The sequence below is a fragment of the Caretta caretta genome, chromosome 28, assembly GCF_965140235.1.
Source record: "Caretta caretta isolate rCarCar2 chromosome 28, rCarCar1.hap1, whole genome shotgun sequence".
Lineage (NCBI taxonomy): Eukaryota > Metazoa > Chordata > Testudines > Cheloniidae > Caretta > Caretta caretta.
Window position 1 is genome coordinate 6,528,790 of NC_134233.1, and position 25,945 is coordinate 6,554,734.

At 49.7% G+C, this 25,945-nt stretch overlaps 2 protein-coding genes and 2 non-coding genes across 4 annotated transcripts in view; all 4 read left to right on the forward strand.

Moving 5' to 3' along the window:
* LOC125629204 (uncharacterized) overlaps positions 1 to 25,945 on the forward strand; it is a 570,105-nt gene that overhangs the window by 87,640 nt on the left and 456,520 nt on the right. The window lies entirely within an intron of this gene.
* On the forward strand, positions 5,126 to 19,310 carry LOC125629201 (uncharacterized). Its single transcript, XM_048834561.2, has 10 exons — positions 5,126 to 5,442; positions 6,189 to 6,275; positions 6,806 to 7,027; positions 7,672 to 7,694; positions 8,608 to 8,723; positions 9,022 to 9,054; positions 11,633 to 11,721; positions 12,513 to 12,639; positions 16,797 to 16,910; positions 17,516 to 19,310. The coding sequence occupies exons 1-10, from the start codon at positions 5,380 to 5,382 to the stop codon at positions 18,538 to 18,540; spliced, it is 1,899 nt and encodes a 632-aa protein (XP_048690518.1). The 5' UTR covers positions 5,126 to 5,379; the 3' UTR covers positions 18,541 to 19,310.
* On the forward strand, positions 23,334 to 23,406 carry TRNAK-UUU (transfer RNA lysine (anticodon UUU)). The gene has a single exon. It is a non-coding gene; the product is annotated as a tRNA-Lys (tRNA).
* TRNAK-UUU (transfer RNA lysine (anticodon UUU)) lies at positions 24,830 to 24,902 on the forward strand. The gene has a single exon. It is a non-coding gene; the product is annotated as a tRNA-Lys (tRNA).

The window sequence follows — 25,945 nt, forward strand, 5'->3', positions numbered from 1 at the left end:
CAGTTCTGCAGAAAAGGACCTAAGGGTTACAGAGGACGAGAAGCTGGATATGAGTCAACAGTGTGCCCTTGTTGCCAAGAAGGCCAACAGCATTTTGGGATGTATATGTAGGGGCATTGCCAGCAGATCGAGGGACGTGATCATTCCCTCTATTCAACATTGGTGAGGCCTCATCTGGAGTACTGTGTCCAGTTTTGGGCCCCACACTACAAGAAGGATGTGGAAAAATTGGAAAGAGTCCAGCGGAGGGCAACAAAAATGATTAGGGGACTGGAACACAGGATTTATGAGGAGAAGCTGAGGGAACTGGGATTGTTTAGTCTGCGGAAGAGAAGAATGAGGGGGGATTTGATAGCTGCTTTCAACTACCTGAAAGGGGGTTCCAAAGAGGATGGATCTAGACTGTTCTCAGTGGTGGCAAATGACAGAACAAGGAGTAATGGTCTCAAGTTGCAGCGGGGGAGGTTTAGGTTGGATATTAGGAAAAACTTTTTCACTAGGAGGGTGGTGAAGCACTGGAATGCGTTACCTAGGGAGGTGGTGGAATCTCCTTCCTTAGATATTTTTAAGGTCAGGCTTGACAAAGCCCTGGCTGGGATGATTTAGTTGGGGATTGGTCCTGCTTTGAGCAGGGGGTTGGACTAGATGACCTCCTGAGGTCCCTTCCAACACTGATATTCTATGATTCTATGAGTGCCTACCTCAGGGCAGACTGTCAAATGTGAGACAGAAACCCCAAAATTGTAGTGAGCAATTTTTTACAAAAGCAATTTTCCCTCTCTTGGTATTGACACCTCCTCATCAATTATTGGGAGTGGACCACATCCCTCCGTGACTGAATTAGCCTTGTCAATACTGCCTGTATATTTATGCCTGTCTCTGTAATTTTCACTCCATGCATCTGAAAAAGTGGGTTTTTTACCCATGAACGCTTATGTCCAAATAAATCTTAGTCTCTAAGGTGCCACTGGATTCCTTGTTGTTTTTGTGGATACAGAGTAACACGGCTACCCCCTGTGATACCTAGTACCAAGAGACCATCAGTCACCCAGGTCAGTTTGCATCCTAGATTTCACACCAAAGACAATGTTGGTTGACAGCTCTATAGTAAACTAACTAAAGGTTTCTTAGCTAGGGAAAAGATGTGAGAGTTACTGAGCAGTTAACGCAGTTAACAGCCACAGAGGTGCCTACTCTGTGGGTGCTCTGGGGCAGGAGCACCCATGGGGAAAAAATGGTGGGTGCTGAGCACGCACTGGCAGCCCCCCTATTAGAACCTTCCCCCCCCCAGGCCATCTGCCCACCAGTGGGCCTTGCTGATCAACGTCTCCCCCTCCCTCCCTGTGCCTCCCACCCACTGCAATCAGCTGCTTTTTGCTGCCTGGGAGGCTCTTGGGGAGGAGCTAGGGTGCAGCACGCTCAGGGAAGGGGGTGGGCTGAGGTGGGTGAGGGTAGGGGCTGGGGCAGGGGCAGGGGGCCAAACACCCCCCGGCACATTGGAAAGTCAGCACCTGTATGTACAGGTGAATCAGTCTATAATTGCAAATGGTAGGAGATATGTCATCATCTGCCAGTTTTCCAGAAGTCTTTTAGGGCTACCCAGAGTAACTCTGGGGATCTCTGTCTTCTCAGTTGGTTATTCTATCCTACAAGAGTCCAAACAGTCCAGAAATGAAGAATTTTTCCTTGTGGCCATACTTACAGCTTCTTTTCACAGAAAACAAGCTGACAGGGTCACTACCCACACTGGGTGTTTCTTTGATGAGGGAGAATGAGGAATGCATTTAGTGTCTTTGATCTCCCATCATCACACACACAGTGACTACTGGCTTTGAAATTAGCACTTTCTTGTTAAAGTTCTTCCTTTGCATTACACAAGCCGTCTTTCTAGTTTGATGGATTAATTAGTTACAGGGGTATATACAATGTAAATCTTTGCTCTTACAGTGTAACAGAATAGAGATAAGTGAAAACAATGCACGCAGCATCCCCCTATGTTTTCACCAAATACACTTGTATACATTTAACAATCACTTTGATCTCTACTAATATGCAAGTGGATTGGCCTGGCTTCCAGCTATGAATCTGTAAGTTTTTGGTGAGGCCTGGGGCTTTGCTGGCACCTGATCTGCCCATGTCACATCTGCAAACAGCAATACCAATCCATGTATTTTCACTGAGCAATGATTTCTAGTTGTTTTTGGAATTCTGTCTAATTAAAACCCTATAGTAGAATTCCACCCCCTTTTGTACTCAAGCCATCACAGCTCATACTGTATATGAATGGGTGACAGGGGATGGATCACTGGGTGGTGACCTGTTCTGTTCATTTCCTCTGAAGCACCTAGCATTGGCCACTATCGAAAGACAGGACACTGGGCTAGGTGGACCTTTGGTCTGACCCAGTATGGCCGTTCTTATGTTCTAAGCAAATGAAGGAATAGAAGAGGAAAGTGTGCCATTTGCTGTTTGCAGGTTAGAGAATTATTTACAAAAATAAAATAAATGATCAATTACAAAGAATTGGGGGGGGGGGTGTCACATGTGTCCAAAAGTCCAAAATGGTACTGAATGTTATAGGAATCTATAACTGTTTTAGGTGTATGGATTCTTTGGGAGAGAGAACAGCAAAAGTATAAAGGCTCAGAAACAAAAAGGCAAATGAAAAAGAATCCAATCTGTATTTATTTATTTATTTTAATTTCATGTCTTTTGGGTGCATAACTCATGATTCTTGAATACTTGACTTCTCAATCTACCTTGGGCTTATACGCCCATATTTAGTGAAAATTACGGAAGAAATTTGCCTTTGAGAAGGATTTCATACAAGATATTATGGTACCCATGGGACCAGATTTTTAAAGGTTTTTAGGGAATTAGTGCGATTTTCAAAAGCATCTAGGTGCTTTTCAACCATTAAAAAAAATTGACCTGTAGTACAGTATTTGGGGACCAAGTTCTATGCACAAATGGTGACATGTGAAAAAGTGCTGAATTGAGAGGAAAAACAACTGTGGGCAAAGGCGGTCCCCATCGGTGGATTTAAAGGAAAGACTAGATGTTTTGACACCAACCCAGGTAATCGGTCGGCCTTGGCCTCACAGAATCCCAACAAGAATAAACTTGTTATTTAAAATGATTTTTTTTTAAATTAAAAGGACACTACAAGTGGGAAGTGCTCTACCAGAAATACTGTGAGATGTGATGGTGGAATTCCCTGCAACATGATATTCTCAATGATTGTTTGCTATTAAAGACACGCACAAGGATGCAGAAGGACATCCCTCCGCTCCATGATAATGAAGATAAAGGATGAAATGCTAAAAAGAACAAAAATAACATTTTGAAAAGTAAACCATTTAAACAGCATTTCTAGCGGATTGCAACCAGAACAGCAGCTAGGCCAGTACGGCCTACAGCTATGAGGCTCTGTGCAGACATATACACTGATAAGGGATCCTTTGAAACACTAAAACCAGGTATGACAATGATAATGGTTGCAGGGGTGAGTGTCCAGCCTCCTTTAGCAGCTCAGTGCGTCATTTCCAACAGGGAAGAAGCTGCTTTGAACAGCAACTGGGATGCAAGGTGCCTTTGAGAAAAGAGCCCGGGAAGCGGCTAGGACACTGTACCTGCACTGTCCTGAAGACCCAAAAAGTCCCTCTGCCTCCCCGCTTAACCTGTATTTTTGCAAACAATGCAGATGGCTCACCCCCTTTGTGGTGACTTTGGCCCCCTGTGTCCCTCCCTGCGCCAGATTTCCCCTCTGCCACTGTCTTGCCCTGCATTGCCCAGTTCTTAGGGATGCTCCCTGGCCCCAATTTTGCCCCCTGGTTCCTCTCCTTCCCAGTATGCATCGGATGAAGTGAGCTGTAGCTCACGAAAGCTTATGTTCAAATAAATTGGTTAGTCTCTAAGGTGCTGTTAGGATATAGATATGTTAGTGTTAGGATATAGATATTCAGGCCTGTCTGTAAAGGCCTATACTCTAAGAATTTAGGTGTATTCTTATCACTTGGCTAGTGATAGAGGTATAAAAGAAAGAAAGAATCAAAACCACTGTCTGCCAGTGTAAGGGCCTTCTCTTACTGTGACAGTTTGTGGCCCTGTGCTTAGGCTCAGGCCTTTGGCTAAGCAGCAGAGGCAGCCATAAGCTGGGAAGCGAACGGTCACATCCTCACATTCCAAACTAGTCACATTGAAATAAGGTGCTATTGGGCTGTTAGGCACTATCAGGACAGGATTGTTTTCCTATCACCTCCAGAGGAAGGGAAGTGCCTAGAAAATGTAAAAGGAAACTTAGTTTGATAGCATCCTGTCTGGCAAGAACTCACTTATCAATAGCTGGGATGTGAAATCCTCACTTCTGTATTATTTTGTCATTATAGTTCCCACTTTGCTGTTGTTTGTCTGTATAATCTCTGTCTGGTTCTGTGATTGTTCCTGTCTGCTGTATAATTAATTTTGCTGGGTGTAAACTAATTGAGGTGGTGGGATATAATTGGTTACATAATCATGTTACAATATGTTAGGATTGGTTAGTTAAATTTCAGGAAAATGATTGGTTAAGGTATAGCTAAGCAGAACTCAAGTTTTACTATATAATCTGTAGTCAATGAGGAAGTGACTGGGTGTGGGTGGGCATGTGGGTGTGTGAGGTGGGAACAGGGAATGGGGGTAAGAAAATTGGAATCATGTTTTGCTAAAGGGGGAGATGGGAACAGGGAATGGGAGTAAGGAAGTTGGAATCATGTTTGGCTAAGGGCAGGAATGGGAACAGGGACACAGGTGTAAGGCTCTGTGGTGTCAGAGCTGGGAAGGAGGATACTAAGGAAGGAAACTGGAATCATGCTTGCTGGAAGTTCACCCCAATAAACATCGAATTGTTTGCACCTTTGGACTTGGGGTATTGTTGCTCTCTGTTCATGCGAGAAGGACCAGGGAAGTAAGTGGGTGAAGGAATAAGCCCCCTAACAGGTGCCACAAGTCCTCCTTTCCTTTTTGCGAATACAGACTAACAGGGGTGTTACTCTGAAACCTCTCCTTCCCCTGTTTGACTGTCCCGTGCCCCCTCCCCCCATGAGCAGCAGGGAGCAGATCCCCCCCCTGCAGAGCCGGCTGCTGAGCATCCCGCCCTGGCAGGGGCACGGTCAGGCCAGCTCGCTGCGGGGCTCGGGGGCTCCCCCGGCCGGAGGGGGGTTTCCCGGCCAGCGCTGGGTTCCCCCCCGCGTGTCACAAACACCCTGCGCGGGGCCCGCACCAAGGGCTCCTGCCCGGGCCGCTGCACACGGAGAGGCGGCTCCGAGCCGGGGCTGGGGAGGAGACGCCCCTCCGTGTGCAGCAGCCCGGGCAGGGGCGCTTGGTGTTTGCACACGGGCCATGGCCGGGGCCGGGAGCGCAGCGCGGAGGCTGCTCCAGCCCGGCAGCCCGCGGGGCAGCGCGGTGGGTCCGCGGGCAGGGCTCGGGTGGGCGGCGGGGGCCGGAGACACCGTGGGGCGGACACGCTCCTGCCGGGAGGGGCTGGGCCCTGCTGCCTGGTTCGCTCCCTGCCCGGGTCCCGAGCTCCCGGCGGCCGGAGAGGGGCTGCGGGGGGTGAGTGTCCGGGGCGGAGCGGAGCGGAGCAGCCCCTGCTGCGGAGCCGGTGCAGGAGGGGCCCGGAGCCCGGCTCGGCTGTAGAGCTCGGAGCCCAGGTTGGGCCCCGGAGCGAGGGGATGGAGCAGCTGGGGGAGGGATCTGGGGATCAGAGCCGGGCTGTGGGGTGTGGGAAACGGCTGGGGATGGGGATCGTGGGGCTTGGGGGCTCTTCGGAGCTGGGAGTTTTGGGGGTGCCGGGGGTGGGGCATGTTCAGATATTGCACTTGGGGAGTGTGTGTCTGTGTGGGGGTGGGTTGTAGCTGTGGAAATTGGTGTCTGAATTTGGTAACTTGGGTATGAGCAGGGCCTGGGGATGTTTGCAGCTGGAGGGTCACTTCAGCCAGGGGTCCTTTGTTTTCTCTAGAAAACCTGGTGCCCCTTTCACCAGCCGCTCTCAGAGCTTCCTGGCTGAGGCTGAACAAGACCTGGAATAAAAGTCCCCAGTGCGTCCCAGGGATTCTGCTCGGGCATCTGCAGGGCAGGATGGGCCCTGAAATCTGGCTGTTGTGAGGCCGTTTGTAGCGGTTTGTAACCCCCTCCCCCACTTCTTCCAGGAGCCCCCACGAGAGCGTCGGGCCCCTCTGGAAAAAGAGGGAGAAGCAGCCAAAGCCGAGGAGCAGCAGCAAAGCGAGGAGCTGCTGGTAGGTGCCCAGGGCCCAGGTTTGCCTGGAATCCCAGTGCCCTGAGTGATGGTGAATGCAGGGCCCGGCCTGCCAGCCTCAGCCAGGGAACCGTCCCCACTGGAGCCGAGGGATCCTGCAGGGTCAGACACAGGGGTGACAGGATGCCCTTAGGGTGCAGGAGGCTGCTGGGCCAGGAGAGGGTCAGTCTGTGTGAGCCCAGAGCCCCTGCCCACGGGCTGTCTGCGTGTCACAGTGACCGGGGAGCCTTTCCAGCACCTGGGGGGGATGGGGAGGACAGAGATGAAATGTGGGCTGCAAAGATGGAGAGTTTGGCTCAGTGCAAGTTGATGAGGTTTGCAGGGGAGCAGGCCCTCCTGTTGGTGATGCACAGCTCACTGGTGCCTTGATCCATCCACCCTTCCTGGCCTAAATGCGCTTCCCATGAGCCACCACAAGAGATCCTGTGCTCTGGTAAATAACTTCCCCACCTGCCTGGAGGCACATTTATGGTTCTCCCCTGTTACCGAGCCACCCTCTCCCTGTTGCAGAAACAGACAGAAGCCGAGAGGCAGAAGATGGTCTGGGAGTGGCAGGAGCTGCGAGGGTTTCTGGAGGAGCAGGAGCAGCGGCTGCTGTCCCAGCTGGAAGAGCTAGAGAGAGCCATTGTCCAGAGAAGGGATGAGCGCATCTGCAGACTGTCCTGGGAGATTTCCCTGCTCAGTGAGCGGGGAGGAGAGAAGGGGCAGCAGTTGCTGAGCCAGCCCCTGCAGGTCAGACTGTCATTGCAATGATCATACGTAGTGTTCCTATAGGAGCTCCTCAGCCTTAGACCCCAAAGCACTTTACAAAGGGGGGTCAGGGCCATTATCCCTATGGGACAAAAGGGGAAAGTGAGGCAGAAGGAGGGGCAGAGCCCTGCCCAACATCACATCATGAGTCCGTGACAGGGCTGGGGATGGGTCCCAGGAGTCCTGGGTGCTGCAACCCCAAGACCTTCTCTCCTGCCCTGCAAATGTCTGTCTGCATTTGCACTTGGAGGGTGAAACCCCCTGCCCCCATGCCGTGGTCCTGAGCCTGGCCTAAGGCCCTGTTCATCCCGGGTTAATGGGGTCAGGGGCTTGTGGGTCTCTCAGTAGTGAGCAGAATTTGACTCTCAAGGCAGAGAAACATTTTCTTTCTCTGATGTGCCTGGGGAGAATCCTTCTCTAATGGCAACCCCCCAGCAGGGATTGCTGGGGCTGCTGAGAGCAGAATTCCCTGCTTGGGGGATGGCAGCTGGTCTGGGAACATGAACCCGAGTGTCTGAAATTCTCCAAATCCCCAGGACTCCAATGGCGATTCCCCTGCAGAGTAGGAGAGCTCCCCAGCTTGGGACAACCCCTCTGACTTTCCTCTTCTTTCTCTCCTTCTCCAGGGTGCTGGGAGCACTGGGAGTAGGTGAGTCCCCGGCTCTATTTCACTCTCCCTCATGCTCAGCTACATTTGGAAACTGCACTAAATACAGAGCTCCCGCCTGCTCCGTGATCACATCTCCCCTAGCAGCTGCCTCAGCAAGGGGCAGAACCTGTTACTCTGACAGCTAATGAGGTCCCACCAGGGCTGTCAGACACATGGGCTAGACCCAACCTGTCTGACAGGTTTATATGGCCACATCACCTATTCACAGTGTGCAAAAACTCAGGTTTCCATTTTTTTAAAAAAAAAGAAAAGGAGTACTTGTGGCACCTTAGAGACTAACCAATTTATTTGAGCATGAGCTTTCGTGAGCTACAGCTCACTTCATCGGATGCATACCGTGGAAACTGCAGCAGACTTTATATACACACAGAGAATATGAAACCATACCTCCTCCCACCCCACTGTCCTTTTAAGTAAGTGTCAAGCCCTCCTGGCTACAAAGAAACCCTCCCAATTGCGAACGGAGACAAGGTTGCCTTTCAGGGTCTGCTGATGCCATGGCTCAGACAGGAGTGAACTCCTCTGCCCTCTGTTGATCTCATTGGCGTGTCAGCTGACATGAGGACACTCTAATGTCAACATTCAATATTCCGTGGCTGGTCACTGGTGGACCAGGGAGGGGGCGGGAGTGAAGCTTTGAGGGGTTGGAAGAGGGAGCGGAGAGGAGAGGAGAGACACAACAACAGTGAGGAGAGAGAAAAATGGAGAAAGGAGGGTGGAGAAAGGAAGGGAACAATAGGTAGAAATAGCAGGGGCCATAATCGTGTGTGGGGGCGGGGGTGTTCTCCCCTTGAATGATACTGATCATGACAATAAAGGACTTAATAGAGAACAGTAACTAATTGCTGGCATGGGGATCGGGCTCATTTCTCACCCCTCCTCCTTTCCCCAGCAGGGAGGATGAGACATTTTGGAAGCCGGAGCCGGGGTTTGTGGAGCTGGAGAAGAGACTCAGCGATTTCTCTCTGAAAAGCGCCCACCTGCAGGAAGTGCTGCTGGGATTCAAAGGTGAGTTGGAGTCTGGGGGTGGCGTCTCCTCTGGTTAGAGCGACCCTGGCCCTGGGGAGGAGTCGGGGTCTCTAGTGATGTTACTGACCCCGGGCTCCATCTCACAGCCCCAGCTCAGTGGGTCACCCTTCCCCATGGAGTAGCTCTGTGGGGCTGGCTCTGTCTGCAGCGGCTGCGTTATCAGGCTCTCTGTGTCACCATCTTGTAGTTAAAAGAAGTTACATTAATAACCAATAGGGATTTGTCCATGAGTGTGAGGGCCTGAATCCTCATCTCTCCCGTCCTCTCCTTCCCCTAGAGATGCTGCGACTGGAGCTGGGGAGCAACACAGGTACGTGTCTGTCTCTGACCAGCCATGGGGAGATTTCAGACCAATAACTATGTTAGCGACAGGGCATCATGGCCTCCAGCCCCAATGTGCACCTGGAAGCTGTGGAACAATGTGAAGCCGGGTGAGCCCCATGACTGCCCAGTTCGCTCCTGCTGTGACATCTGATGTGGATTCAGAGCGAATCCTGATCTCACTGGTGTGTTTCCCTTTGGGGCAAGGAACAAGCCCCTGAAAGGTGTGAAACAGGGTGAGACAAAGATGAAATGTCCATAGGCTGAGCTGTCGGGCACCTTCAAATGGGTGACTGAAAATGGCCACAGTGGGTGGGGGGCAGAAGGTCTATAGAGGATACAGCTGGGCTTCACCTGAGACTGACCTTGAATGAGAGATGGGACAGTGGATACAGACTGGTATGAATGGGACGAGATCGCTGGGTTGAATATGTTCTAATTTTGAATGAGGAGGGAGCTGCTGTAGTGTTTATCTGTGTTTCTCACACTTTTCTGTTGGTAACCTGTTGTATTGATTTTAAAGGTTAAATGTGTTTAACTTTTTTTTTACTGTTTAATATTAAAATAGTGATCAGTCTTTCTTTCTTTCTTTCTTTCTTTCTTTCACAGTGGCGTTGGTTTTACTTTTCTTTTGGCAATACTTAAAAACATTTATTTTAGTTGAAAGTTTGATTGAACATGAGTTAATATTGTCACTTGCCACACTGTTTAATGCACTTTTTTGGCAAGTGTGTTAGCTTTCTTATTGTTTAGATGAGTTTGCTTATTTGCATATGAGTGATTTTTTTCTGTTTTTAAATTAAATGGTTCATTTATTTTTTAATTAATTAATTTATTATTTTAATTCATAGAATATCAGGGTTGGAAGGGACCCCTGAAGGTCATCTAGTCCAACCCCCTGCTCGAAGCAGGACCAATTCCCAGTTAAATCATCATTAATCATCATTAATTAGTTTAAAGTGTTTGTTTTCTTTTCTTTTAGCACTTTAGAATTTATTGTTATGCCAGGTATGAAGATAAAACAGGAAGCTACTCATTACGTAGTTTGAATTTCTACATAATATGAAAGTTGACACAATTATTTTTTTACAGCTGATTTTAAGGCTAACAATACAGCAACAATTTCAGGATACTGACTGAGGACAAAAATTAGTTTAAATGTTTTAGGGTTTTTTTAAAATATATTTTCACACTGGCATATTAGTCCCTATTTTGATGGAACGAATAGCTATTTATATGTGCAATGCGTATATATGTGCAATGCGCCTTTTTCACAGCCACATGACCTTGGTGGCTCATAGTTAAGGCTATGTTTTAGTCACGGGTATTTTTAGTAAAAGTCATGGACAAGTAGAGTGACCAGATGTCCTGATTTTATAGGGACAGTCCCGATTTTTGGGTTTTTTTTTTATATAGGCTCCTATTACCCCCCACCCCCTTCCCGATTTTTCACATTTACTGTCTGGTCACCCTATGGACAGGCCATGGGCAGGAAACAAAAATTCATGGCCTGTGACCTGCCCATGACTTTTACTATATACCCCTGACTAAAACTTGCGGAGGGTGGCCCTGGGGGTTCCACGGGTGCTGGAGGGGTGAGGGTTGGCGGGGCTGGGGCAGGTTCCCTACCTGGCTCCAGGGAAGTGGCAACCTCCAGCTTCTAGCTCCACGTACTGCCTCTGCTCTGCCCCCAGCCCCATTTCTTCAGCTCCCATTGGCTGGGAACCGTGTCTAACGGGAGCTGTGGGGGCAGTACCTGCGGGCAGAGGCAGCATGTGGAGCTAGGAGCTGAGGGAGAGGAGTTCCTGTCACCCTTCCGGGGAGCCCCCTCCCCAGGTAAGCACTGCCATGCACCCCAGTCCCCAGCCCTGAGCCTCCCCACACCCAAACTCCTGCTGCTGGGAAGCGGAGGGGGGCCCAAGACTGCCCCAGCAGTTGCTGGTGCGACTGGCCCAGGGGCTGCCCGAGATGCTCAGGAGGCCCCCGGGCCAGCTACATGGGCCTCTCCAGAAGTCACAGAGATGAGTGACAAACATGGAGCCTTACTCATCGTCACCTGTGATCCACCCACACACCCAGGTCTCTTTCCTCCTCTGTCTCTTCCAGCCACGGCTTGTAGCAGAAATTCTTATTATTAGACGCTCTGTGTGTGACCTTGCACTTTGTACTATTGAATTTCATCCTGTTCCTGTCACTCCAGACTTGGAGGCCATTCACACTGGTACAATGTTCTGATCCTTCGCATCTCCGGCAAATTGCATTTCATTTAGTGCACCTGCACTGAGCAGACTTTGTCCAATACCTGCCTCTGCTTAGTTCCCGTGCTGCAGGGGGAACATGCTGCCCTCAGGGAGCATGACAGGGTTGGAAAATGTCTCAGCAGGTTCAGTCCTGATGGGGACGGGTTTGTGTATGTGCTGTAATAAAGTCATAGAATGACTTATGATGTTCCCAGCATGAGTGTCTGGAACATCTTATTTGCAGGGAAGGAGCTAGGTGGAATCAAGATGTGGAATGAACTAAAGTCCCTTCTGGACTCTCACCAGTTCTCCCTCTCACCCTGACAGGCTGCAGAATAACACCCCCTTTTAGCTCCAGATTGCCCCATCCTCCAAGGAGACGGGGAAGGGAAATGGCTGCAGAAGAGCAGGCTCAGGTAGGGATCCCAAGGGAGTTGCTGGTGGGTTCCTGATGGAGAGAGAGGGGGCAGAAAACACACAGGAGGTGGGAACTTCTGGGGAGTTCAATCTGGAGGTGGGAGGGGGCAGGAAATACACAGGGTCATAGGCACCAACGGCCAAACAGCTAGGAAGGGCTTGGTGGAGGGTGGAGAGTGGCAGGTGGGTGGGAAGAGAAAAAGGAAGTCAGCACCTGTGCACAGGGCGCAGAAAGGGAGGGGAACAGTGGGTGACAAACCTGCTGGAACTTGTTTTTACTTGGGGACTAGATTATAGGAACAGACCCTGGGGGTTACGGTGGAAATTCCTTCTCCGTGGAACAGGAAAGAGACGCCCTGAACTGGGCTGGGATAACTTCCCAAACTGCCATGCTGGAGCACGAACCTACGAAGTGGAGGCTGCTCTGAGATATAAAGGAGTCACTGACCAGAGGGGCTTAGGGGAGATGCCCCATCCCTTCCCCTCTGGCTGCTGGCAATGGGGAGGAGGTTGGGATTCTTACCAGGGGGCCTGGAGCTTTGTAGGGGTCCATCTCCTGCATCAGCCTTTGGCTAGCTGTGTGATGAGTGTGAAGACCCTGCCAGCCTCTGTCTGCTAGGAGGGAAGTGGGACTCTTTTTCTCCCCTCACCCTGATGCCTCTTGGATGCTCTGAGCAGGGTGGGACTCTGTGCCTCCTTAGACTTCCAATTAATTGGCCCTGGGGTGTCATGAATAGTGGGGCTGTGAGTGGGGCAGCAGGTCCTGAGTGTGGGACTCTTGCTCTTTCAGGGACCGGTGACCTTCGAGGAGGTGGCTGTGTATTTCACCAGGGAAGAGTGGGCTCTGCTAGACCCCGCTCAGAGAGCCCTCTGCAGAGACGTCATGCAGGAGAACTATGAGAATGTGACCTCGCTGGGTAAGGATTCCTGTCCCCTCGGTTCTTGGAAGGGGAAGTTAAGACTTAAGGTTTATTTTACCCCCACAATGCCATCTCTACTGTGCCCTGTTTCAGCATCACCCCAACATGCCACTGACACATACAATACCACTCTACCCTCCCCTGCAGCATCGCACAGTGTCAAATATCTCAGAATTGCAAAATGTTACCACCCCTTTAACCTCACTGGGCCCTGCGGACCACTAGCATGTATGCCACCAAACTACTGACAGACCCGTAGCAAGAACACACTCTGTGCACCTTTACTAAGACAGCCTACAGCACTGAGCCCTGAAAGGAGGCCTGCTCGGTCCACATGCACCTCTCTTCCTACGACAGTCACAGCTCTGCCATGCTATTGCAACCAATCCTTCCCCCGTCCAATTACAGCTGGCACAATGCACACAGCTGGAGGCATGCAGAGAAATGCTGGGATTCCAACCTGTGGAACAAAACACTAACAACAGCATCTTCCCTTAGTTCTTCCTCATATCGATTATAAATTCATCCATTTTATGGCCAGAAGGCAGTATTAGACCACCTTGTCTGACTGCTGTAATCAGCTGAATAGCTTGTGTACGACTAACTCATCCTCTAGAACAGCAGTTCTTAAACTTTAGCAACCCAAGGACCCCCATTTTGATTTAAAATTTTTCACGGACCCCCAAGCCAGCTGCTCAACCCTAGGCCCCCCCCACTTCACCCCTTCACCCAAGGGCCTGCCCCACCTCTTCCCATCCCCACGCCACTCCTCCTCTTCCCCACCTCTTTCTGCCCCTTCCACCGAGTGCACCCCATCCCCACTCCTCCCCCTCCCTCCCAACACCTCCTGCATGCCACTGAGCAGCTGTTCCGCTGCATAAAGGAGGTCCTGGGAGGGAGAGGGAGAGTTGATCAGTGGGACTGGCAGCCCCAGATATGACTCGTGGACCTCCTGGAGTACTAGTCCAGTCCTGCTCTAGAAAGTTGTGACCCGAGGTGCCTAGGGTAGCCCACACTGCAAATGCCAAGGTCAGTTCAGGCTGCAAAAAGAAGAGCAGATTCTCCCAGAACTGGTGGTTAACACTGTAGTTCGATTCACCAACCAGCCACAAACTGTGCTCCTGTCAAGAAGCTGAAAAAAATAAATGACACAGCCCCCTTACTGCATTCCAGGCTCTGGCTCCCAGTCAGCAAATAGATCCGGTAAAGTGAGAAGTTACTTAAAACTCTACTCACTATATAAAATGTTCTTCTGATCCCCAAAGCACCAGTCACATTACCAGATTGCAGTGATCCCTCGCTCTCCAGTGGGGAGGGAGGCCACGCTGCCTCATCATAGTGGATGGTAACCCTCGGGCTTGGGTCACACCAGTCAGCCTGAGCCATAAGTAGTCTATAGTTCTGGGCCCGTCTGACAGAGGCAAACAAGCAACAATAGTCTAGTGTTCTTGTCCCCACCCTCAGGCAGGGCAGAGCACTGGGTAGCCCCTTGCAGCCCCTCAGCTGGGGCTGGCAGTATTTAACAGCCTGGAGCTCTAGCCCTTTGAGTGGGGCTGAGCAGGGAGTAGACTGTAACCTAAGCCTCCTGGCCAGTCAGCCAGCTAACACACACAATCTGGAGCTTTCACCCTTTGGGTGGGCAGAGCAGGGAGCAGGCTGCAGCTAAGCCTCCTGGCTAAGGCAGCCAACAAACTCTCAGTTCTTAGTTCAGGTAGGGGTGAGCACCCACACAGTCTAGGGGTTCTGAAAAGGGTGAGTACCCACACAGTGTTGGGGCTTTGGAGGGAGTGGGAGCATCCTAGCTTGGCGGATGGTAGATTCACACAGGCCTTCTGGCCTATGGTGGGGCATCAGCCACCCTAGGAGTGAGGTGGCAGGGGTAGGGGAACGGAGGCCTGCCCGATTCTACTGCGTCCAAGCCCAGGGCCCTGACTGAGGCGGAGTAGTCTGCCACTGGGTCAGTGGGGATCCAGCTGCAACATGCTGACCCTAGAAGCAGTCAGCCACTTAGTCGGACAGTTGTTGGCTGACCCTGGGCTACTTCCTACCTCCCTGGGGTTTGGTATCTCTGAGATCCACAGGTCCTCTGGGTACACAGTGGATGGTAGTCCCGTTACCTCCCCTTCTGGGTCCGTCTCCTCCAGGGGCAGGGTGCTACAGAGCACAGATTCAGCTCCCAGGTGCCACAGAAGCGTGGAGAAGTCCGTCTCCTTCCCTGGCTCCCACTCAACTGAGCCCTCCCTTTATACATCCTGTCCAGCCCTGGTACTTCCAGTGACAGGGGGCGGGGCAGGTTTGCCTCTGCCCACCAGGGGGAGTGTAGTGATCCCTTTCTCTCCAGTCCAGAGGGAGGCCACTCTACCTCACTACACAGATCAATACTAGTTTGGATCTTACCCAAAATACCACGCTGCCAGCCAAGTCCTATAATGGGGTTGGCACCCGCCTCTTGCGAGAGCCCCCTTGTCATCGGGTGTGAGCCTGCTGGTTTTGTTTGGAATAGGGGTGGCACCCACTTCTCGCAAGAGCCCCTCTGCCCCCAGGCCGATGATGGGTCTTCAGTGACCCAGCCCTCCGGCTGAGTCACCCACACTATCTCTAGGTGGACCAAACAAACAAACCCTTTCCAGGGAATAGTCTCTACCTTCTTTCTCATGGCCCTAGTATGAGGCCATACAACCAAGGCTTCCTTCCCAGACACACTGTCTTCTATAACAGTCCAACAGGGGCACATCACGGTACCCTCAGCTGGTGTGTCCTTTTCAGCAGCCGTCCTTGGGCTCAGTCTCTAATCAGACCAACAGGGCCCATCACAGTACCCTCGCATGGTCTGGCTAGGCTCTGGTCTCAGTCCTTACTCTATCTTCTCAGCCAGCCAGGAGCAGTTTCTTAGCTCCCCTGGTCTTTGGCAGCCCTCCCTGGGCTTGGTCCAGCGCACACTGAGCTGTCCATGATCCTGCTGCTCTTCCAGCCAGCAAGGAACCCGGCCATAGGATCATAGAAGATTAGGGTTGGAAGAGACCTCAGGAGATCATCTAGTCCAATCCCCTGCTCAAAGCAGGACCAACCCCAACCCTTTGCTGAATAGAGGGGAATAATCACTTCCCTCGATCTGCTGGCAATACTCCTACAAATGACAGGTTTCAGAGTGGTAGCTGTGTTAGATTGTATCAGCAAAAAGAACGAGGAGTCCTTGTGGCACCTTAGAGACTAACAAATTTATTTTGGCATAAACTTTCATGGGCTAAATCCCACTTCATCAGATGCATGGAGTGGAAAATACAGTAGGAAGATATAGATATACAGAGAACATGAAAAGATGGTGGTTGCCTTACCAACTCTAACAAGAGTAATTGATTTGTCTTAATTTGATTTGGCAATAATAACCCTGATCTAGTGCTACATGAGTTGATATATGTAGCAAATTGGTGTTAGACTCAGTTCTAAGATCACAACACCACCCTATTTGAATTGAGGTAATCAATGCTGTCGTTCCCATCATTGTTCCATTCCGAAGTCGCTTCAGCTTCAAGAGAGCAAACTCACTCTTCAGAGATTTTGACATAGCTGTCTGATCTGTTGAACTGATAGCTGAGAATTATGGCTGCTTTGTCAATGCTGTCTGCTAGGGTAAAGTTACCTCACGAATGTTGGATAGAGTATACCTGTGGCCTGGCATGCTGTGGTCAGCCATGCTGTATGAGGCATACAGGCAAAAATTCCAAGAAGGCCCCTTTTGGGATCACACAATAGCTGCTGGTCAACATCTACTGTTGGAAACTGCTCAAAAATGCCTAAATTTTTGGCAGAACTTGATAGAATCCTTAGATGTGATTAAGGTTAAGGTTTTGACATGGATATTTTTAGCAAAAGTCACAGACAGGTCACAGGCAATAAACAAAAATTCATGTGAGCTGTGACCTTTCCGTGACTTTTACTAAAAATAATGATCAGTGTCTGGCCGTGTGTGTTCCCAGCAGACACGGGGATAGATAAATCCCTCATTAAGCAGAGTATCCTACACATTTGAGGACCTAGGTAAGTGGCTATTTTACTGCTTTAAAATAGTCTGGAGTTAAAATAATAGAACATTTTATTGTGACAAATTTCCTATGAACTCACCTGATCTCACTTGTTTTCTTTTCTCTGAGCAGAGTTTCCTGTTTTCAAAGTTGATGTGATCTCCCAGCTGGAACAAGGAGAAAAGCCAGGGGTGCCAGAAGTCCAGGGCTCATATGAAAGAGAGATCTGGAGGGATGCCTGCCCAGGTGAGGAATCATTAAATCAGCTCAAAAGATGAGGGTGCCTGAAGGAAACAGCTGGGATTCCCTCCAAAGACCCTTGTTAGCTCTCTGAGTTCAGGATTGTTCCCAACAGGAGTCATATCCTCATGCCCGATATCGCTCATGGCTTCCTTCCCATAACAACAGACCCCTGGTAGTAGTTTCCGACTTGACCTCCCACCCCAGATGAGGTGTAGAAACAGATTTTATGCACGCTTCTCTCCTGGGCCGGGAAGAATTTGGCGGGATTCTGATCCTGAATTTTTTCTGACTCTGACTCAAGTTGCAGTGGGGGAGGTTTAGGTTGGATATTAGGAAAAACTTTTTCACTAAGAGGGTGGTGAAACACTGGAATGCGTTACCTAGGGAGGTGGTAGAATCTCCTTCCTTAGAGGTTTTTAAGGTCAGGCTTGACAAAGCCCTGGCTGGGATGATTTAACTGGGAATGGGTCCTGCTTCGAGCAGGGGGTTGGACTAGATGACCTTCTGGGGTCCCTTCCAACCCTGATATTCTATGATTCTGTAGCATTTATTTTGGTTTGCTCTCCCCTTTTCCATCCCTGTTTCTGAGATTTCTCCCTCTGTCCCAGCAGGTGCTGGGATGTTGAGTGAGAACGAGGAGCAGAATCCTCAGCAGCAAGATGCTGGTCAAGTGGAGCCACATGCAGGATTATCACAAAGATCTGAAGGGCATGTGTCCAGGCGTCATGTGGAGGGAAAAGCCTGTGAGAGCGAGCCCAGGCCAGAGAGCGAGCAGGGAAACAAGACAGGGGAGAAAATGAGTAAATCCATTAATTATCAGGAAACTCAGAAGGAAACCACAGCCCAGAAGCGAATCCTCGCAGGAGAGCGAAACAACACGTGCACTGAGTGTGGGAAAAATTTCAGTAGCCGCTCACACTTTATAGAACATCAGAGAATCCACACAGGGGAGAGACCTTACACGTGTTGTGAGTGCGGGAAAAGCTTCACTCGGAGCTCAACCCTCGTTCGGCATGAGAGGGTCCACACAGGAGAGAGACCCTATGAATGTTGTGACTGTGGGAAAACCTTCAGTCAGAGCTCATCCCTTATTGCGCATCAGAGGACGCATACGGGAGAGAGACCCTACGAATGCCGTGAGTGCAGGAAAAGCTTTGCTCGGATCTCAACCCTTGTTACGCATCAGAGCACTCACACAGGAGAGAGACCCTATGAATGCTGTGAGTGCGGGAAAAGCTTCAGTCAGAGCTCATCCCTTATTGCGCATCAGAGGATCCACACAGGAGAGAGGCCCTACGAGTGCCGTGAGTGCAGGAAAAGCTTCAGTAGCCACTCAGGGCTTTTCGACCACAAGAGAATCCACATGGGGGAGAGACCCTATGAATGCTGGGAGTGCGGGAAAACCTTCACTCGGCGCTCACACCTTATCACACATCAGAGAATCCACACAGGCGAGCGCCCCTATGAATGCCGTGAGTGCGGGAAAAACTTCTCTCAGGTCTCAGCCCTTATTAGACATCAAAGAATCCACACAGGAGAGAGACCCTATGGATGCTGTGAGTGTGGGAAAAACTTCTCTCAGAGCTCAGCCCTTACTGCACATCAGAGAATCCACACAGGAGAGATCCCCTAGAGATGCTCCTTGTGGGAAAAGCTTCCGTCAGAGCTCAGCCTTTACTTATCATCAGAGAATACACAAAGGAGATAAACACCATAAAAACCTTATCTAGAGCTGATCAAACAAAATTCCTTAATACTTTTTCTAATTCCCACATAGTGGCCTTTCAGGCTGTTTGAATCATTTACATCACCATGGTCTCTCCAATCTACCTAGTGAGCTGCCTGCTTGGGCCTCTTTTTGCCTCTTGAGCTCCCTTCATTTCCTACAAATCCATGACTTTATGTGGAAGTTATGTCCAAGCACAAGATGGTTTGGGGAGGAAATTATTAAAGCGATTCCTCTAATAACACAATGATGGCTTCCTAGCGATACTCTCAGCTGCTCACTTAATGCTGCAGCAAAGGATCTGCCATTTAAACAGAATGCCAGATGAATTCATCTTTATTGCTTTCAGTTAGACTTTGCATTGAACTTTCTTGGAAAAATGTGACCCGCTTTCTCCTATGAAATTGAGTATATAAAAATATGGACTGTTCTTTTAGTGGAAAACTTTGATATCAACTACATAAGCAAGAGAAGTGCCAAAAGGAGGATAGCTATTTAGCAATTTTGTCATATATTCTCTTGGACTCAGAGGAGGAGGTGTCCCTAGCCAGCAAGCCACAATCTTTAGCCAGGGTCTTGAAATGTTACCCTGGTCCTGAATAAGTAACGTACAATGTAGTATGTTAACATTTTATTGTAACTTTGTCAGAATAAAAAGTTTTAAAAAATAAATAAAAGCGATATTGAGTCATGTATCTTCCAGTATACAACATGGGTCAGAACCATTATGGATCTGATTGGAGATCAGCCGATACAGTTGTGATGTTGCCCACTCATGCCCAGCTGAGGTTGTCAGTCTGGTTTGAAGAGTTTTAATGGACATGAAAAGCTGTCAGCAACTATGTTGTTCATAGAGTAAATGTAGAGTAAATGAGGTTCATAGAGTAAATGAGGTTTTTAAGGCCCATCTTGACAAAACCCTGATTTGGGATGATTTAGTTGGGGTTGGTCCTGCTTTGAGCAGGGGGTTAAACTGGATGACTTCCTGAGGTCTCTTCCAATACTAATTTTCCATGATTCTATGTGTTAATGGGCCATGCTTTAAACCAATCAAACCTTGGAAGGGGACATTGAAAATGCATAAGAATTTTTTCTATGTCTGAAGGACAGAGTTCTAGGCTTTACTTTGGAATTCATTCACCATTAGCCATGCACCCTTTCAAGTACAAACACGGCCCACTGCTGAGATCTCCCAGGGATTTTAAATTTAACACCCAAGGACTTGATGACCTCTTTTTATTTCCAAAATTTCAGCTCAGCACCCATGTCCCTTGTGACCTCAAATGCTGGCCACAATGCAAGCCTATGTGGTCTCTTGTAGTGTATATGCTTGCTGCAAGGCACAGCCCAATAACTCCATTGGACTCCTGCAACCACTAGACTCCACTGAGCCCCTGGACAGCCATCACCTTCAATTTTGTGGTAGAATTATCCAATGGGTTCATGGCCATTCTGACAGTAGTGAACCACCGCATAAAGATGGGATAGTTCATCCCATGCACTGGCTTACCATACTCCTAGGAAATTGCCTCGCTCTGGGTGGAATAAGTTGTCCACCTACATGACCTCCCAGAACACATCATCTCCAACCAAGGTGTGCAATTTATCCCACTTTTGGTGAGAAGCAGTCTGGATTTTGGATATCTAATTCTGCCTCTCCTCTGCCTACCATGCTTATGATGATGATGATGATGAATAGTCAGGTAGAGAGAACCAACAAGATCCTGGAGCAGTATGTTAGATGCTACATAAACTTCCACCAGCACAACTAGTCCTTGCTGCAACCTCAGGGAGAGCTTGTGGACAGTAATGTAGAACACATTCTACGTGGCAAAGCCCTTTTATTTCAAACAATGAGTTCCACCCTTGGTTCTACCTGGAATTACCTGCAACTTCCCAAAATGCAGCAGCCCTGGACTGGATACAACACAAACATTAAACCTAAGATGACATAAAAGTTCACCTGGAGGAGACCAAAAAGATCTACAAACAATATGCAGCCCACTGAAGAGAAGAGGGCTCTGCCATTATGGTAGGCCAGAAGGAATGTCTCCCCATGAAAAACCTACACAGGAACAGGCCAACTCATAGAGTGGACTACCAGTTCTTTGGGCCCTACCAAGTAAGCTGGCAAATTCACCCTGTCTCCTTTGAATTCAACTTACCCCATTTCCTCTGCATAATCCTAGTTTTCCATTAAAAACTCCTGAAACCCCACATTAAGGACCTATTGCTTCATCATTCGCAATCCCCCTCCCCACCGCATGTGTTCAAGACCATGATGCATACATTGTTCATGAGCCACTTGATACTAGAATCAGAATTGGAGAGAGATACAGGAAAGTGTGATGGCTGCATTTGAGTTGAGTCCTGCAGCTGGACTGGCTGGCGTAAGGTATGCTGCCCTACTGGTTGACCTCTAGGCCCAACTGTGGGTTCCCACCTGCAGTTTTATACTTTGAGCTAAAGTGCTTTAGTGGGGCCATCAGAGAGGGAGACTTACTGCACAGACCAATTTGGCAGGGGTAAAGAGCAGGAATGCAAGACTACACAAACTGATGACTTGGGGCTGCTAGAGTTTAGGGGGGGAAAACTTCACTTGTGTGTAGGGCCACAAAAAGGCCTCAGGGTGCTGGAGGGAAAAGGGAGGACAACGTGTGGGCTAGGGCTCTGGCAAGAAAGATGCAGGCTTCCTGTGGGTTTTCCTGCACTTTTGCATACCTAGCTTCTATTCCACAACAATTTGTTTCACTTCTTCGTAAGTCTGGGCAGCTCAATTGGTTGAACCCAAAACATTAATCTGAAGGTCTGAGATTCAAGCTCTGGGGTTTTTTTCAATGTTCTTTGTGCACAAGAAGCTAAAGAAAATGCCTCAGGGCACTGGAAGGAGGAGCAACCGGTCCTAGGGCTGCAAAAAGAGCGAGAGTAGCAGGTTTCCTTTCTTGTTTCCAGCTCTCTTTTTCTTGACTAGTTTCTCTTCTGCACCAGTTTACTCCACTTCCAGGTTAGCCTGGCTAGCTCAGTGGGTAAAACACCAGGCTTTTAATCTAAGAATCCAGACTTCAAATCCATCATCAGGCAATAATGAGCCTTTCCTGTTATAGCACCCCCCAAAAACTTCAAAAAGCACCTCTTCAACACCTTCCTTGACATTCCTTTTTCCTTTTCAGGACTTGACCTTTCCTAGGAAGGGCCCTTTAGTGCCTGGGTCTGAAGGTGGGTTGGGCCTGGTGGGCTTTGAAGCCTTTTATGGTGCTACATTTTTGTTTTTCAATTTCCAGCAGGTGGCTGAGCTGGAGGGCAGGGCAGGCCAGAGGGGAGTGGTGGGGCAACCACAAAGAACGCAACCTACTCTTCTGATCTGTCCATATTTTTTGCAAGCCCACTGGGTGCAGCACCAGGTCTGAGGTGGCTGATGGTGGCAGAAGGGAGAGGAGATTAGGAGGGCCCCCCGCTTTCTCTCTTGTGTTCACCCACTCCCACCTTATGTCCTATGGGTTTTTCAGTGGAAAAGTGCTTGCAGGATGGTTTCAGCCACAACAGTGGCTGCCCTCACAGCATTGGCGGCCAGAGCAGCAAGGCCTGCCTTCGGCTTGATCCATATGGAGGTCAATGTACCTCTGGGTGATACAGGCCAATTTTAGGGATCTTCCTCTGAAGGTGAGCAACTGTCCCCAGAACTTACTGACAGGAGCTTTAAAGTGTTTGCGAATGGCACAGGTGCCCTTCAAGTACCGAGATGTACAGTGGCGCCTCTTTCATGGGAAACTCTCATTCCATGCAAATGTGCAAGTCTGGCATGTGCAGAGCAAAGGCTGCCCAGGGGCGCTGTGTCATCTATGGACCATGTTCTGGTGGCCTGGCTTTCTTCTCGGCAGGTGTGGGGACTTCGGGCTCCATGATGGCAGTTGCCAGACTTGGTTGGACAGGATTATTTACAACTGGCCTTAGGCCTGTTCCTGGACAAACGAGGGCAAGCCACAGGGCACCAGCAGAACCCGCTGCAGTTGCAGCAAGGGTGCCCTTGGCAGGGGCCACCGTATAGTGGATGAGTGTCGTGGGATACACTGCACCTAATCAATGCCACAGCATTGTATCACCTTTGGCAGATCCACTGTCAGGAGCATCTTCAGCGACAAAGGCAGTTTCCTGCAGCAGTGGGTAACCGGGTTTTTGTTGCTGTTAAACGGCTGGTTGAGGTGGAAAAACACAGTGAGTCACCAGCAGAGCTGGGCGTGGGCTGGGCTTGCCTCTGGGACCTGGATGGGCCTTGATTCCTTCCTGCTGGTCTCTGAGGGCAGGGAAAGGATTTTACTGCGGCAAGTGGGAGCAGTTGTGTTTCGTGTTCAGGATTTGGTATGGGTTTCTCCAGGTTTCTCATAAGCACACAGGGACCTTAACAGGTGCTCTCAAGGGAGGACTGGCCCAGATACCATAAAGTGATGGGGACTGCATTTTCCTTTTTTTTTGTATTTCCAATGGCATTTCTGTCTGTGATTTCATTTTGCTTTGTATAACTGTGTTTTCTCCTGGATCCAATATTTAGCTAAAAAAAGAAGGTCTCTGGGCGCCAGATGGAGGAGCAGGCTGGGACTAGGGCTGCTAAGAGAGTGAGACTAGCAGGTTTTCAGTATTGTTTCCTGACCTCTTTTTCTTGACTAGTTTCTCTTCAGTACCAAACTTGCCCCTTTCCCATGTGAACCTGGCTAGCTCAGTTGGTAGAGCATCAGACTTTTAATTTGAGAGTCCAGGGTTCAAGTCCCTGGTCAGGTGGAGGGATCTTTCCCCCTTTGGTATCCCCGAAGAACTTCAGAAGGCATCTCTTCAGGACCCTCCTTGACCATACCTTTCTCTTTTCAGGACTTGGCCTTTCCTTGGAAGGGCCATTTACTGCCTGAGACTGAAGGGGTGACTTCCTCACATGCCCACTGGCCTCACAGTCTGGAGGAAGAAAGGCCCCTGGGTCTACAGCAAAGTGCTGCATGTTGACTTGTTGACCAAATGCAGGGCTGGCCAGAGAGGCCATAGAGACATTGAGCGAGGGAGGCAAAAAATTATCCACACAGGGTCTTCCACACCGGAAGTCGTCAGAGCTAAATGTGCTCCTTGTCAGTTCCATGGTGTAAGGGCCAGCACTCAGGACTATGAATCCTGTCCTCTGAGTTCACATCTCAGTGGGACCTTGGAACAACTCATTTGCCACCTAACCGTGCTGGATGTTCCAAGGCTTTGTCTTGCTCTCTCAAATGGTGTGTGAGCCTGTCTTTTGCCCGCTACCTGTTGTGTCTTGAGCGCAAGAGGGGACGTTTGATTCAGAAGGCTGGCCGTGCCTGGATTCCTGTAGGTAGGGATGCAAGTTGCATTTCCTCTGAGTCCTGAAGCCTTGAGTGAGGGAGGCAAAAAATTCTCTGCACAAGGTCTTCCACACTGGAAGTCAGAAAAACTCAAGGTGTTCCCTGCTGGTCTCATGGTGTAAGGACCAGCATTCAGGCCTTTGAAATCTGTAATCCGAATTCAACTCTGGGTCGGACCTTGAGATAACTCATTTGCCACCTAACCCTACTAGATGCCCCAAGGGTTTGTCTTGCTCTCTCAAATGACGTGGGAGCCTGTCTTTTGCCCACTAGCTGTTGTGGCTCATTGGGTTTCTGGGGCCATTAAGTGGCTGGCCACGGTGGAAAAACACCATGAGTCAGCAACAGAGTGAAGGCTGGAGTGGGCTTGGCTCTGTGACCTGGATGGGCCTTGATTCCATCCTGCTGGTCTCTTATTGAGGGCATGGAAAGGGTTTTACTGCAGCAAGTAGGAGCAGTTGTGTTTCATGTTCAGGCATTGGTATGGGTTCCTCCAGGTTTCTCGTAAGCACAGAGAGACCTTAGTGGGTGCTCTCAATGCAGGATTGGCCCAGATACCATAATGTGACGGGAATTGCATTTTCCTTTTTTTTTTTTTTTTTTTTTTTTGTATTTCCAATGACATTTCTATTTGTGATTTTGTTTTGCTTGTATAACTGTTTTCTCCTGGATCTGATCTTTAATTAAAAAAAGAAGAAGGTCTCAGGGCACCAGATGGAGGAGCAGGCTGGGTCTAGGAACTGCTAAGAGAGTGAGAGTAGGCAAGTTTTCTGTATTGTTTCCTGCCTTCTTTTTCTTGACTAGCTTCTCTTCTGCACCAAACTTGCCTCTTTTATGTGTGAGCCTGGCTAGCTTAGTTAGTAGTGCATCAGACTTTTAATCTGAGGGTCCAGGGTTCAAGTCCCTGGTCAGGCACAGGGGACCCTCTCTCCCCTTGTAATTTTCCCCAAGAACTTCAGAAGGGCATCTCTTGAGGACCCTCCTTTACTTTACTTTTTTATTTTCAGGACTTGGCCTTTCCTAGGAAGGGCCCTTTACTGCCTGGGACTGAAGGGGCAACTTCCTCCCATGTCCACTGGCCTCGCAGTCTGGATGAAGAAAGGCCTCTGGGCCTGCAGCAAAGAGCTGCGTGCTGACTTGTTGACCAAATGCAGGGCTGACCAGAGAGGCCATGAGTGAGGGAGGCAAAAAATTGTCCCAACAATGTCCTCTCTGCTGGAAGCCAACAAAGCCTGAGGGGTTCCCTGCTGGTCCCATGTTGTAAGGGCCAGCACTCAGGGCTTTGAATCCTGCAATCCAAGTTCAAGTCTCAGTGGGAGCTTGGGGTCCTTCAGTAGCCAGCTAACCCTATTGGGTTTTCCAAGGCTTCATCTTGCTCTCTCAGATGACATGGTGTGATGCAGCAGGGAGTGGGGTTGTTGACCTAGGAATGTGGCAGGGGAGTTTCACTGGGGATGGGAGACCTGAGAGACTGTAACCTGAGCCAGAGGAGGAAGGGGAGGTAACACCTCTGCTCGGGAAACTGGACAAAGGCTGCAGGAGGGAGCCTGTTGGGGGGTGGGGGTTGGTTTCAGTTTTGTGGTGGGTGGTGGGACACAGGGAACCCCAGGGCTGGAGTCTAAGTTCCCTGCCCCCCAGAGGGACTTGACTGAAGGGTCCTGGTTGTACCCACAAGCTCTGTTTTAGACTGTGTTCCTATTGTCCAATAAACCTTCCACTTTACTGGCTGGCTGAGAGTCATGGTGAATCCCAGGAAGAGGGGTGCAGGGCCTGGACTCCCCCACACTCCGTGACAACTGGTGGCAGCTGTGGGATGTACTGCACCCCGTGGACGACGCTTCCTGCAGTAAGTGACTGGGGAGCAGTAAAACGAAGGGGGATTGATGGGGACTAGGCGTGCTGAAGATTCAGAGAGAGACGGTTTCAGGGGGCGGTTAACCCCTGGGAGTGTGTGACCA

Bases quoted from the DNA above. Each gene is read 5' to 3' on its own strand.
- LOC125629201 (XM_048834561.2), top strand. From the start codon at position 5,380: ATGGCCGGGGCCGGGAGCGCAGCGCGGAGGCTGCTCCAGCCCGGCAGC. The intron at 5,443-6,188 runs GTGGGTCCGCGG...CACTTCTTCCAG, and splicing joins GCAGCCCGCGGGGCAGCGCG to GAGCCCCCACGAGAGCGTCG. The intron at 12,640-16,796 runs GTAAGGATTCCT...TTCTCTGAGCAG, and splicing joins TGAGAATGTGACCTCGCTGG to AGTTTCCTGTTTTCAAAGTT.